We start from the raw sequence: 13426 nt of genomic DNA on the forward strand, positions 1-13426 counted from the left end.
TTCAAATTTTCAGTTTTTTTTCACCTGAACAGTTTCTAGCATTTTTTAATTTTGAATAGATACTTTGAAATGTAACTTAATTTTTCTTTTCACTTTGACATATCAAAAGTCTGAAAATCCAGAAACAAAAATGGAAAACAGAAATTTTTCAGTTTCCAGGAGAAAAAATTTTAAGACTACATGAAATACAATTTTTATTTCATTTCAAAAGCTTCCACAGAAAACCTGAAAATTTTCTGTCAAAAGAATTCTAAAGGGCATTTTTCTAATGAATTTTTTCTCAGGAAAATTTTGGGTTTTCCAACCACCTGTAGGTTTAACTAAATCATTTAAAAAGCATTCTTTAAGTTAAACCATTGCAATTCTGTGTTTACACAAGCCCATAAAATCTAAGCTTGAGGGTTGACCCCACGAGAGGTGTTTAAACTGGTCTGCATTGGGTGCTAAAATATTTTAAACAGCATTTAATTAAAAAGTGTTAGCGCCGGTTTTTTTTTTAAGTACTTTTTTTCCTTACCTACATTTCTAGGAAACAGTGTCAAAAGCACATGAATTTCTAATTTAAAATGGAAGTAGGAAAAAAATATTTATTTTTGAGAATGGGGAAGGGGGAAGGAAGAATATCATCTTTTTGGACCTATTTCATTCATCACAAAGAAGCAAAAAAGGACACCCACAATTACTAGGTTACCTTTAACCCTAATGATCATGGGGGGTTTTATGTATTTTGAAAGAGAATTTTAATATAAACAAAAGTATTATGAAACGATTTTTCATTTTGTATGAAAGCTCTGCATAACTATCTGTGGATTCTATAGTTACACTATATTTTACATTCCATGTATGATTACAACAGTATTTTCCATATATCTCCTGCATGTGTCTCAGTCTCATGCAGTCTTGAAAGCATAGGTAAAAGAAACATGGTTTAAATTGAGCTTTTGTGCTATGTAACCTGTTTTAGAAACCTACTTCACTGTTTTATAATGGCTTATTTTATTTTGCATGTTCATACTTAAGCACACTGAGAAATGGAAAGCTGTTTGCATTTGAATGATGTGCTTTGGCACTGTGTGATCAGCGCATGTACTAATGATTTCCTTTTATTTTTCTTCTTTCCTACTTTTTCCCCTTTTTTTTCCATTCTTTTCACGTTTTGTACTGCTATCTCCATACTTCCTTCTAAATTTCTTTGCTTACTGTAGCAGCCCTTGCCTTTTCTCTTGCAGCGACAGCCCAGGCTCCAAGGATTATTACTGGGCCTGCGCCTGTTCTCCCCCCAGCTGCCCTGCGTACTCCTACGCCAGCTGGCCCTACCATAATGCCTTTGATCAGACAGATACAGACCGCTGTCATGCCAAACGGAACTCCTCATCCAACTGCTGCAATAGTTCCTCCAGGACCTGAAGCTGGTTTAATTTACACACCCTATGAGTATCCCTATACACTGGCACCAGCGACATCAATTCTTGAGTATCCTATTGAACCTAGTGGCGTATTAGGTAAGTTTCTCTACTAAGATGATTAACTGAATTGTAGATCATTTTCTAAGGCTGCTTTATTGTGTCTTTTACTATTGTATGAGAGTCAGTGGTTCACTGAAACTTTGTTTTTGAAAGAGAGCTCTGACCCTATTTTGTTTCATTTAAATTCTCATAAATTGCCCAGGAAAAAGTGCATTGAATAAGTGCAGCTCTAAAATTGTTTTATATAGATTGCTAAATTAATATTTCTTTAAAAGGTCAGTATTTATTTTGAAGCATTTTTAATTTTTTTAAAACAAAATTGTGTTTATTTTAATGAAATCATAATACATTTTTTTTTGTAGTGCTATTAAATGAAAACATCTTTTAGACAAGAAGAAAAGTAAATAGAAATTGAAATATAAATACTTTGTACTGTCTCAAATGGAAAACTTGAATGCACTTTCCTAAATTGTAAATAAATTTACAATAATATTTAAAAGGGATCATTTTTAATTTTGCACAATATTTTGTGGTATCAAACAAATCTTGGAAAAAACTAAAAATATAGTTTCCATTGATAGATCTGATGAATTAATCTAGTGGCAAGAACCTATGAATCTGATTAAGCAGAAAACAAAATAATAGTTTCAGTAAATAAACTTAGTTCTTTTAAGATGTGGCTGGAGAACAGTGCAATTAGAAACATTACTGACACCTTTTTTATAGAGTTGACTGAAATGCCAATCATATCTAGTATTTCAGTCCATTGACTTGCTAGATCAAGGCTAGAATATATCTGCTGTTTATAATCCAGTTAACCAGTCAATATAAAACAAACTGTTTCAGTGCAATTTCTCTCCTCCCTACTTCCTCCAGAATTTGAATAATCTTTACTCTCTGGTTCTTTTACTAAATTGTATATGACCTTGGTGCTGCATGATTTTGTTGACTTATAGGACTTTGATCTTTAAAGTTTGTTCAGCAGCAGTTATTGATTTACACAAATTCTAAAAGTCTCTAATGAACATTGGACATTAAGATTTGAAGTCAATATCTTGTTGAAAGAAATACAAAAAGCCAATGCTCAATTAAGTGAATACTACTGTGTATGTGTGTGCGCATGTGTGTTTACATGTTCCTTTTGGCATTGTGGATAGGAAAATGTACTTTTTTGTATTTAGTAATTTATTTTCAATTTTAGCACTAGTCATTTTTTAAAACATTTAATTGGTCAAAAGAATGCAGTCAAGAATAGCTTATTGGTATTGCATAGTCTCTGAAATAGCCAAAAAATATTCTAGATAAATTAGTAACAATGTAACTTTATACCTTTTTGGTAATCTTTTTCCTTTTTATTAATAATTTTTCCTGCAATCCTGTGTGTGTTGTTTTTCCACCTCTGAGTCCTCTGTACTGGCACTTACAGGGTCTATTGAGATAGTTTTGCTGTGGTAGGTATCATTGTAGCCACTGGCTGAGTCCAGTACCAAATCTCTCTACCATTTGATGTAGTTGAGCAGTAAAGAAATAATGATGAAATGTGTTACTGCATGGCAATAACTTAATACAATGCAGAGAGTTTTTATGAATTTCAGGCAAGACTTTTATATAAAGAGAGTGGGGAGGGGGAGAATTACTAAAAAATGTATCTGTATCAGAATCCTTCCTGCACAGTCAGTGTTGCTTAGAGCACAAAAAAATAATGTAGATAGAGTAGGGCTATCTAAGAAAATGCCCTTTTGGCTGACAACTGAGAATGAGTTTTCACTAAAGAACTTCAATTATAATACAAAGTAACCTGGGCAATCTAGAATCACTGATTCTAATACGTGCTCTATCATTTGAGCAATGAAATTGAAAGTAATTTGTGCACTGCTGACAGAACTGATAGATTTGAAATGGTTTATTGTTGAGTTTTACCTTGTAACATATTTATGTATATTTTGCCCATTTTTATGGTGAACTATTTAGGTATATTAAAGCAGTTCCCTTAAAATTTACAAATGGGTGGCGGGGGTGGTGGTGATGGTGATGGGAAAGTCGGTATCAGTGTCAAATCTTAGTTGGCGACTAATTTTTAATTCCCTTCCTTTTATCTGTAGGTATGGCTTTCCCAACGAAAGGCTAAGAATTCAAGAACGGTCTTAACTGAACCCTCATCAGATCTGAATTTAACAAATGCTTAGTTTCAGCAGTCTTGAAAAAAAGTAGCCTAGCAGTCAGTGACTTACTTGCACTTTTTTGCACATAGATATAAAATAAAATAGTGCTATTAATTTGGTTTAGTCTCTATTATTACAAAGTAGCTGTAATTTATGAGTGTATAGTAGTATACTGACTGCTAAGTGTTCTATACTGTTTGCTTTACTAATCACCTAATTCATTGCAGTTCATACTTTATTGACTTAAAGTTTAAAACCACATCTGTAGGCATGAAGAATTGCTTTAAAACTTTTTTTAATGGTAGAAACTGGAAGTGGTCTGAAGAGTAGCAAATAATTGTCAGTATTAAAAATGGCATTATTTAAAGTAGTGCTGCTGCAAAAAAGGCACTTCAGTGAATATGTGACTAGTAAAGCTTAAATGTTCTTGGATCTAATAGATTTCATGAAATACTGTAATGTTGGGATTGAAAATGAGTGGATTAAACAGGTTAAGGCCAGGATGTTTGAAATAAATGCAATATTAATCTGCACAGATATAGTTCATATATTAAAGTTAAGATTTGAAACTACTGTGCCTTAACTTGTTGCTTTCTTAAAATGAATTTTGTAGTAAATGATCACTTAAATCCATTTTGCTAAACCTGCTGTTAATGTTTATCTTTGAATGTTTTCTAACTTTGTCTTGGTAATTGCAATTTAACTAGGTGCGGTGGCTACTAAAGTTCGAAGGCACGATATGCGTGTCCATCCTTACCAAAGGATTGTGACCGCAGACCGAGGTTAGTTTAGTTCTGCAGTTCTTTTTTATAAGAAATGCTTTGAGTGTACATGAAATTTGCAACACCACAGCTGGTTAACCAAATACCATATTTTGACCTGTTCATTAATATTTTTTTTCTCAAAAATCTAAATAGTCACTATTTTAGAGCTTTGGAAACGCTCACAATTTTAAAGACATTGTATAAACTACTTTAGCTTTTCCCATCTATTAAAATATATAAATCATGTGATATGTTTAAAATGCTATAACTGATTTCCTTTATAAGAACTATATAGGATTCAGCTTCATCAGAGTTTAGCGCTACATTAATTGGTTTTCCCTTCAAACTTGCTCTTTTAATTGGTGTGGAAATATCAGATTGGTGTTGCAAAAATAAAATGAATGGATGGGTGCTTAATGAGAAAGAAGTAAAGGAATAAATGCCTCCTGTCTGGAGAAAACTGAAGATTTAGATTCCTTTTTTCTAATAAACTGTTTGAGCCACTGTACTGTATAACTCTAAAGAAGATTCATGTTCTCAGATATCTAACTTAATTCAACAAAATAAGGACTGTGAAGATAATACTTCAAAAGTTTGTTGGGTTTGAGTCAGTAAAGTCAGTATTCTTTTATGTTCTTTTGCCAAAATGGATTTCTTGGTATTTGTCATTTGCTGCTAAAATACATTGTCTGAAGAAGAAGCAACTTTTGAAGTCCCGTTGGTGAGATGACATCCAGTATTTGGACATCTCTCTTAACTAACCAATGAATGGAAAATAAATCTTCATTTTTCTCCTGTTCATCAAATGTAACTTACCATCTGTGTATGCCCTTGGACCCTTGAATGAATTACTTAAGCTTATTAAGAAAAGTGATGTTTTCGGTTTATTGACATTCACTGACTAGGAAGCAGTACAGCTTGAGCGCTGGAACACCCAACCTCTTATCCCAGATCTGCCAGTGACTCCTTGTGCGAGTCACTTAACCTTTCTATGTATGTTTTCCCATCTATAAATTAAGGATGATGATACTTCCTTACCTCCTGGGGTGTTGTGGGGATTAATGTATGTTCAATGCTTTTGAAATGCAAAGTGTTTTGAAATTGAGTATTATTATTCTAAGGACCTATTCTCAGCAAAATAGGATATCCACAGGTTCCTTGATTTGATGTACTTAAAGCCAAATTCAGGTGACAGGCATGTCTACTCCTAATATAGAATTTAGCCTACACTCCACCTCTCTCCTTCTGTTGATTTGTTAACAGGCCATGGACACCAATACTAGAGAGAGGGGCTCTCTAAGATATTTATTATATTTTATGTAGCGCCTTTACCTTTTTAATGCTTTATAAAAGGCACAAGCTGATATATAAAATCTATACAGTTACCTGAATAATTTCTTTTCCCCTTGTATCCTATCACAGTGGTTACAGTCTGCTGGGTTGTTCTTATTCTTTGTTGAAAGATGGGCAGCAGGGCATTTCTATACAAGGCCCATGTCTCTAGAATCTGCTCCTATTGATGGTCTCTCAGAGCCCAGATTTGGTGTCCTTCATGCCACAGTTGAAAAGCTTATTTGTTTAGGCAGATATTTCCCTGGAACAGCTGGTGACCAAATCATTGTAGCAGGGCATGGAGGTTTTTTTAATCTGTTGGTTACTTTATTTGAATAGACCAATGTAGTATTTACTAATTTTGTTGTTTTTAATTCGTGTCAGCTGTTCAGCTGCCTTGGCAATGGTTGCAACTATAAATCATTGAACTGAAAATAATAAATATTGGAATCATCTCACCTTCTACTGAAACACAGCCACTTCTTTGATGGTAAATTGTCCATATGTGTAGCTCTTCAAAGTTAATTTGTATGTTTTTAAAAAAGAATACAGAGAGCTATTCTCTCATGGAGACCATACATGGTTCTGTGACCTGTATATTTTTTACATTAAAACGATGCTGATAATTTCTGATGAATAGAGTTCCAACTTACCTGTAGCAACTTACATTACAAACAACACGTTGCACAGATATTTTTAAAGACTGTAATTCATTTTATTACAAATTTTAAAAAGCAGACTATCAGTGCACACTCTTTGGAGATTTAGAAGAGGGGTATGATTTGGAAACAATACCTTTTGGCGTACTACAAATATTTTACATAGAGGAGCTTAATGTGAGTTTTAAAAATTTGCTGTAAAATTAAAATACCAAAAATTGATCAACACTTGCCATGTGCACCTTCTGTGCAATTCATGACACACATTTTGATTAATTTGCCATTATTGGTATTTAAAAGCAATGTCAGCAAACCGAAATACTAATTTTTCCAACATGAAAGCATTTTAAACACTTGTTAAATATCACTAAAATAAGTATGCATTCATTGGGTCTAAGATCACAAAAAACTTTTAAACTGGTTCTCATATTATATAGTACTACTGTATTCACTCTTTGAGTATGTTTTTGTTTTTTTGCATAGTTTTTTAGATATAAGCACTGCATTTAAAACAAGAGCCCCCAAACATGTAATTGTGTTGTTCTTATAACGAAGCATTTAGAATTGGTGAAGGGTTGACAAGTATAGTTCATTTCTACTAAGAATAAGATCCCGCTCTATAAATAATCCAAAACTGAATTTGATTCATATAATAGAGACACTGACTGATTTAATTGTAATAAACTGTAAATGGTGTTGCACAGTTGACAAACCTGTGTGTGCTGTAGAAGGCCAGGGACTTGGCAGAGGATGTATCACAGGTGTTCTGGTATCTTAAAAAGGTAGCTTACTTTGATTATATACTCCACAAGAAATGCTAATGCTGATAATTTTTCTGAATGTTTTTATCAAAACCAATTGTCACATAATTTATATATAAAATTTTAATACCATTTTAATCAAAATTGCAATCAGTATCAAAAATGCTTTAAGATTCTGTGTTTTTCGTATACCTGTAAAGTGGTGAGATTGTGCCACATTAAATATTTATATTTTTGTTTTGCTTATATTTGCAACAGCAGTTTTAATTTAAACAAAATCCCACTTAGCAGAATTTTGAAGAAGTTCAGGGAACATGTGGTCTCATTTAAGTTACAGTAGTAATTTTTTAGTGTTTATAAACTGTATCCTAAATGATAGGCCATAGAAACCATTTTTATTATGTTGAAGGTAAATCAACCCATGATATAGATCATTAAAAATATGCTATCTGTGAACATTACACCTACTGGATTTCATTTTATGAAATGGCACAAATCTGACTTTGCACTGAATACCTTTCTCACTTTCATCTCCTCTGCCTTAGTCAGAATGGCAACAGTACAAAAACTCTATCAAACCTCAGAATTTATTAGATATGATTAAGCTGTTGAACAAGTCTTAAAAATTGTACTACTGTTAAGTGGACCAAGTTTGGTGAAGGAGAATGTGAGAGAGAATGATTAAAGAAGGATCAGCTCAAGAACATTGGGAATGATAACTTTCCACTTGAGAACTTTTTTATGTTTTACTGTAATTTTTTTTGTTTTTGTTTGTGTTTTTTGTGGTTTTTTTTGCAAAAGAAAATAGTATTTACAGGTGGCTTCTTTTAAAATATAAAAATATAAAGCAGGAATGTATATGAAATGTCAGATTTTATTGTATTTGCAGAGTATTAGCTTTGAAAATGAATAAAGAAAGCTGTCTGTAGTTTTAAAATGCCTTATTAGTATCGATTAGATACTTTCTCTATTTTTTTGATGTACTTAGAGCTTTTGAAGTATAGAATTTAAAATGGCAAGACTTTTACAGTGTTTACATGCAAGTGCATTTTAAAAGTGTCCTATATGTAAAATAGTATTTTCAACAGGAAAATGCTGGCTAAAGTAATAGGCTTAGCCTTTACCTGGTTTCCATGATGATGCCTACACTGCTAGACTACAGTTTAGTATTGCTTTGTATCATGAGGCCAAGAAATTCCATGTTGTTTGTAAATAGAATAATTGAAAAGCAATAAAAATTTTATTGAACAAAAGAAACCTTGTTTGGCCCATAGTTTATGTTAAACCAAATTGCTTATGAAAATTCAGATTCCTTAGATTCATTTCTTTTAACAAACAGTTATTAATAATCACATCCATCATTAATAGTTGCTTTAATGCTTGCACCTGGGAAAATACTAATGCTTAATAGCAGTCAGATACTGATTCTTTGCGCTGACTGTTTCAAAATTCTTTTACCAAGTTCCAAAAACTGTTCATTGTTTTTGTTTTCCAGTTTCCTTCATCGACTGCTACTAACCATTAGTTGTTAGTTGTATTTTATTTCTATTTTTTCCTGTTAACCAGTTTTGTGGGAGTGGGCTTCTCCTTCACATGTTCAAATCATGATACAAGGCTGTCATGATTTTATTGCATTCTGTAGATGGTGTCAATCAGTGCGTCAAAATTAAACATGCTTGTTTTTTTATTAGTTGTGATTAGTTTTCATGTTGTCATTAAGCCGTCACTAGCTGAAACTAATCTCTTCTCTATCTTTTCTTTCTCTTTTTTGTTTTTTTTATTTTTGTTTTTTGTTTTTGTTTTTTGTTTTGTTTTTGTTTCTAACCACCCAGCCGCCACCGGCAACTAACCTATGACCTTCTGACCTCTGAACTCTTCACCCAATGATGACCTGACCATGCCTGCCTGCTGATCAGTTAACTGGTAATCGCCTTTGCTTGCCTGTCTTCAGTGCAGCGAGCTGAGGCACTTGTCCGTTCGTCTTACCATCTAACAAAAAAGACAAAGAAATTATTGTCCTCCAACTCAGCTTTTTTTTCCTGTTTGGGTGAAAGTGGTTCTAGAACCTGCACTGAATAGTAGTAAAGCAATAAGGTCCAATTCATCCCTCAGCACTGATCATCCTTTAGTGTCCCACCCTAAACGAACGGTAAGAAGGCCTCACTTAAGTGATGGAGACAGATGTCCCTTAACTACCCGATGACAGAGGCAGTTACTGTGAGCGACTTCTAGGAATCTTTTTCTTCTCATAATGAAGTCAAAGCTCTCTTTGAATGTACTGTGTGATGATGCATCATGCATGAACCTTTGGTCAGGGATGTCATTGGTGAAGGGATTCCAAAAAGTATTCAAAATTTGACTTGCTGTTTAGTCACTACCAGTGCCCTCAAAGGGCAAAAGTTGCAGCCTTTTTTCTATTGCCTGCCAAATTGGATGTTTTAAAAGAACGTGTGCCATGAAAGATAGATTTCAGTGAATTTTCAGAACTATGTTAATGCAAAGAACAAAACAGCAACACTATGAAAGCAAAATCTGAGTTATGATTACTTTAACCATATTTAAACTTTCTTAAAAGATTACATGAGAACAAGGTACATGCATTATGTGTCACATTACTGGGCAAACTGTTCAAATATTTTTTTTAAACCTCCCTGTATAGAAAAATTTCATTAAGGATGTAAAAGCCATGCTTGCCTATTTGCTGTATACATGTAATGAAATTGTAGATAAAGTGTAGTGCATTGAAACAAAATGAACAAAAAAGTAGATACTTTTACTATACAAGGGTGCTGGTGCAGAAAAAATATATTTTTGGAAATGTAGCATTTTATACTTTCAAGTGTTATAAAAAAAAGAAAAAAGAACAAAGGAACAACCCTTTATTTCATTAAATGATTTTTTCTGGTGGTTGTCAAGAAACAAAAGACCAAAAGAGCCTTTTTGTCTTTCTTTTTTATTTTTTAAGTATTGGAATAAGTCTAAAGAAAAGGAAGTGCCTTATTTTCTTCATGGTCATTTAGTCAAATGTCTCATATAATCAGCTCCTCCCTCAGACGACAAGTTAATGCATGCCACTTAGTCGCCCAGTATGTGAAAAGAAGCTGGGAAAGGAAGACAAATGAGTTGACCATTTGATGAAATACCTGATTTTTGCCATAGTAGCATGATGCAACTTTGCCAAATTTTATAATGTGAAACGTTTGATAATTTTTCTATCAAATGCTGGCCCCCATTAGTCTTGCAACATTTTCACCATCTCAAACCATAGTTAACATATTTTGTTTCATGTACTTGCTCAATCTAAACCAAAGGGTTCTGACTCATTCTAAATCAGAGCATTAGCTGACAAATGTTTATAGGGCAGCAAATGCTCCATTTTGTTCAGGGGATGGTGTGGAGTTGTCTTGATTTGAAATATTGACAAGTATAGCAGACCTTGTACTTGTCCACAGAATAAAGTTTGGTGAATAATGAAATTGAACATGTTTAAGTAATTTTAAGTCTGACCTAAGCATGTCCCAGTATTTTGTAAGCAGCTCCCATAGTGTCAAATAGTGTATAAGATATTCATTTCTCATCAGCCCCTGCTTGATTAATATTGATTGTTTATTGCTTTTTATTCAAAAGAAAAGCAGGAAAGACTCATTAACTAACTATTTAAAAATTCATCTATAGTTCAGTATTATCTTTTAGCACCACATGAAATTCATGCAGCTAGACCAGCATAACAGCTGAGAAGCTTTTTTGAATAGTGTTGAATTCTGAAAATATTGAGCAAGTATCAGTTTGCTAATGGCTCAGTATTAGACTTGGCAAATATCAGGTGATAATTTATTTCCCCTGTTGTCAACTTATTCTCCTCCTGCAAACCTTCATAGCTTCCAAATCAAAGGTCAATAGTAAGCTAAGAAAGAGGGTTTACAGTTTAAGCACCTGTATGGTGACCTCATCTAACATCTTGTCTCACCTGGAAACAATTATCAGTTTATTTACTATGCAATAGACATTCATCCTTTTGTATTCAGCTAGCTTTTGTTTATCGTGCCACCAGCTTTGTCTTCCTGTTACACATACAGTTGTTTTGACTTAATTTACAGTATATATGGTGTGCCATTTTGATTTTTGTTTGTTTGGTTGAATAAACCTGCGACACTCAAACATTTGAGAAGAGATTTGCTAAAACAATACCAGTATTTGATCCAGATTCATCTCAACTATGATAAACCTGGACATTTTTTGTGACATGTAATAGTAATGTTTGCTCTGAATGAACAAACGTTTGAAAACATAGTTGACAAAATTTTGGATCAACTTAAAAAAAAAAGCATGACTTTTGAAATCTCTGAATGCCTTGGTTCTCAGTATTATAATTCTTTATTGAATTTTTCTTTATTAAAATATGTAGTTTTAAGACTTCTTTCTGACAGTATTATGTAATTTTTTTAGAGTGGGTAGATGGGAGTGTCGCTTGTATGTAACAGTACAGATGACATGTATTTGTCTATTCTTTATTATCTTAGTAGTTTCATGCTGTGTATGTATCATAACCAACCTATTGCCTATGAGAAACATGTAAGATAATGTATTTACAGCCATTGTTACAAGTTTATAATGTATTTTTCTATCTTGTTTTATATGTATGTTATATAAAACATTCAATTTTTTTCCTGATTGAGAAAAAAAGGATACAAAAATGCAAAACCCACAATTTTGATAACTGAAAATTGCCAATTGTTTTGCAGTACTTTATTATATCGGGAGTGTTGTCTTTCTTGGGCTTTTAGTTAGCTACTGGATGAATACATTAGACATATTTGGGTTTTAGTTGGGTTTTTACATAGCTTGCATTTTAATTCTTTGGTTCTTTGCTGTTTCTATTAACCCATAGCATTATTTTAATAAATGTTATAATACCAACCTACTAACTCTGGACTATGTCTGTTTATTAACCATTACATGTTTAATTAAAATAAACAAACAAAGACGGAAGAATGTAAAGTCTTGAGTTACTGGACTAACCCTGAAGAACGTGACCACAGATAACACATGACTTGTATTTATGTTGTTTGTCGGCTGAGATTCTGCACACTACTATTAAATTGGCTTTTGGTCATTCTGGCCTTTACCTTGGGGGTAGGTGGAGTAGAGATGGAAACAAAGTAGCATAATTTGAAGCATTCTTCTTGTAGTCTTGCCACTTGCCTTTCAGCATCTGCATTACTAATTCCACACATTACTTTTTCTTTCTCTAAAATAATCACTGTCAGCTCACAGCAACAGAGCAAAGATGCCAGTATATTGGTAAATCATGTGATGGTGTACCCAGAGAAACCAGTTTGATTCTTTGTTGAACCATATTGATGTCATAGTAAATCTCATGGAAATTTGCCATTCTTTATTTAAAGCACACGATTCAGTGTCACATCTTGTGACTCTCTTGTATTTTGTATAAGCACACATTACTTCTGGACTATATTTTTTTGTGTATCTGAAGCAAAGAACTGGCTTTTTTTCTAGGACGTCACAAAGATTTTCCTGCAGATTGCTTTATTTCCTACTTGGCATACTATTTATGTAATTTTTTTGCACGTCTGTCATTATCACCTAGCTCAGGGGAGTACAACTTCTGAAAAGCCAAAGATCAAGCTGGATCATTTCCTGATGACTACAGAAAGTACAAAATACTAAACCTGTTGCACTATATTACTGAGAAATAGCCATTTCAAATACCAGGGCTCGTTACCTGTGATCTCTGTACCTGTGGATAATCATAGCAACACGAATGCAGGAAATGTAAGTGGTGAAAACACAGTAGTAAATAAGTTTTTGTTTTTGAGCTTCTATGCAAATGACTTCTACAGAGAAACTTCGTATTTAAAATTTTCTACTATTTGAAGTTTTGTTTCTAGTCTGGTTAGGCTTCCAAGATTTGTGCTTAAATGTACAATAATTACCAGGTATTGTCTTGGGAGACTCTTGATGCACATCACTTATTTCTCTGATATTGACAGTTTACTTTTCTGTGAACTAGCAATCTGCTTGCCTAGGAATAAAAATTCAGATGAGAAATCAGCATCTGTTCAAAACTGGGTTTTTTCCATTTGTTGTCATAAGTTTTAATTTACAGATCTCAGAATCCTTGTAATAGTTTTTATTTTAAAAAGTGGAAAGTTCTCCCAATTTTTTTAAGTTAATTTTAATTTTATGTAGAAAAATTGGGCCTAGAACTAATTAATACGTAGTTTGTGCATTAATTTGTTAGGCATGTTGATATACAACTAG

General features: G+C 33.1%; 1 protein-coding gene across 10 annotated transcripts in view; it reads left to right on the top strand.

The window, feature by feature from the left end:
* QKI (QKI, KH domain containing RNA binding) overlaps positions 1 to 13213 on the top strand; it is a 321931-nt gene extending 308718 nt beyond the window's left edge. For 2 of the 10 annotated variants that reach the window (XR_006577881.1, XR_006577882.1), the window contains 3 exons: positions 1206 to 1502; positions 3569 to 4410; positions 8977 to 13213. Coding sequence is in view for 6 of the 10 variants with exons in the window: in XM_045009081.1 (XP_044865016.1) it covers positions 1206 to 1502; positions 4336 to 4410; positions 6109 to 6143 (407 nt within the window). In the remaining 4 variants the exon portion in view is untranslated. Of the gene's footprint in view, positions 1 to 1205; positions 1503 to 3568; positions 4411 to 6108; positions 8869 to 8976 lie in introns of those variants that run through there. The other 8 variants (XR_006577880.1, XM_045009085.1, XM_045009083.1 and 5 more) reach the window with 8 other exon arrangements.
* The last annotated feature ends 213 nt before the right edge of the window (positions 13214 to 13426 follow it).

The sequence above is a fragment of the Mauremys mutica genome, chromosome 3 (genome assembly GCF_020497125.1).
Source record: "Mauremys mutica isolate MM-2020 ecotype Southern chromosome 3, ASM2049712v1, whole genome shotgun sequence".
In the NCBI taxonomy this organism is placed as follows: domain Eukaryota; kingdom Metazoa; phylum Chordata; order Testudines; family Geoemydidae; genus Mauremys; species Mauremys mutica.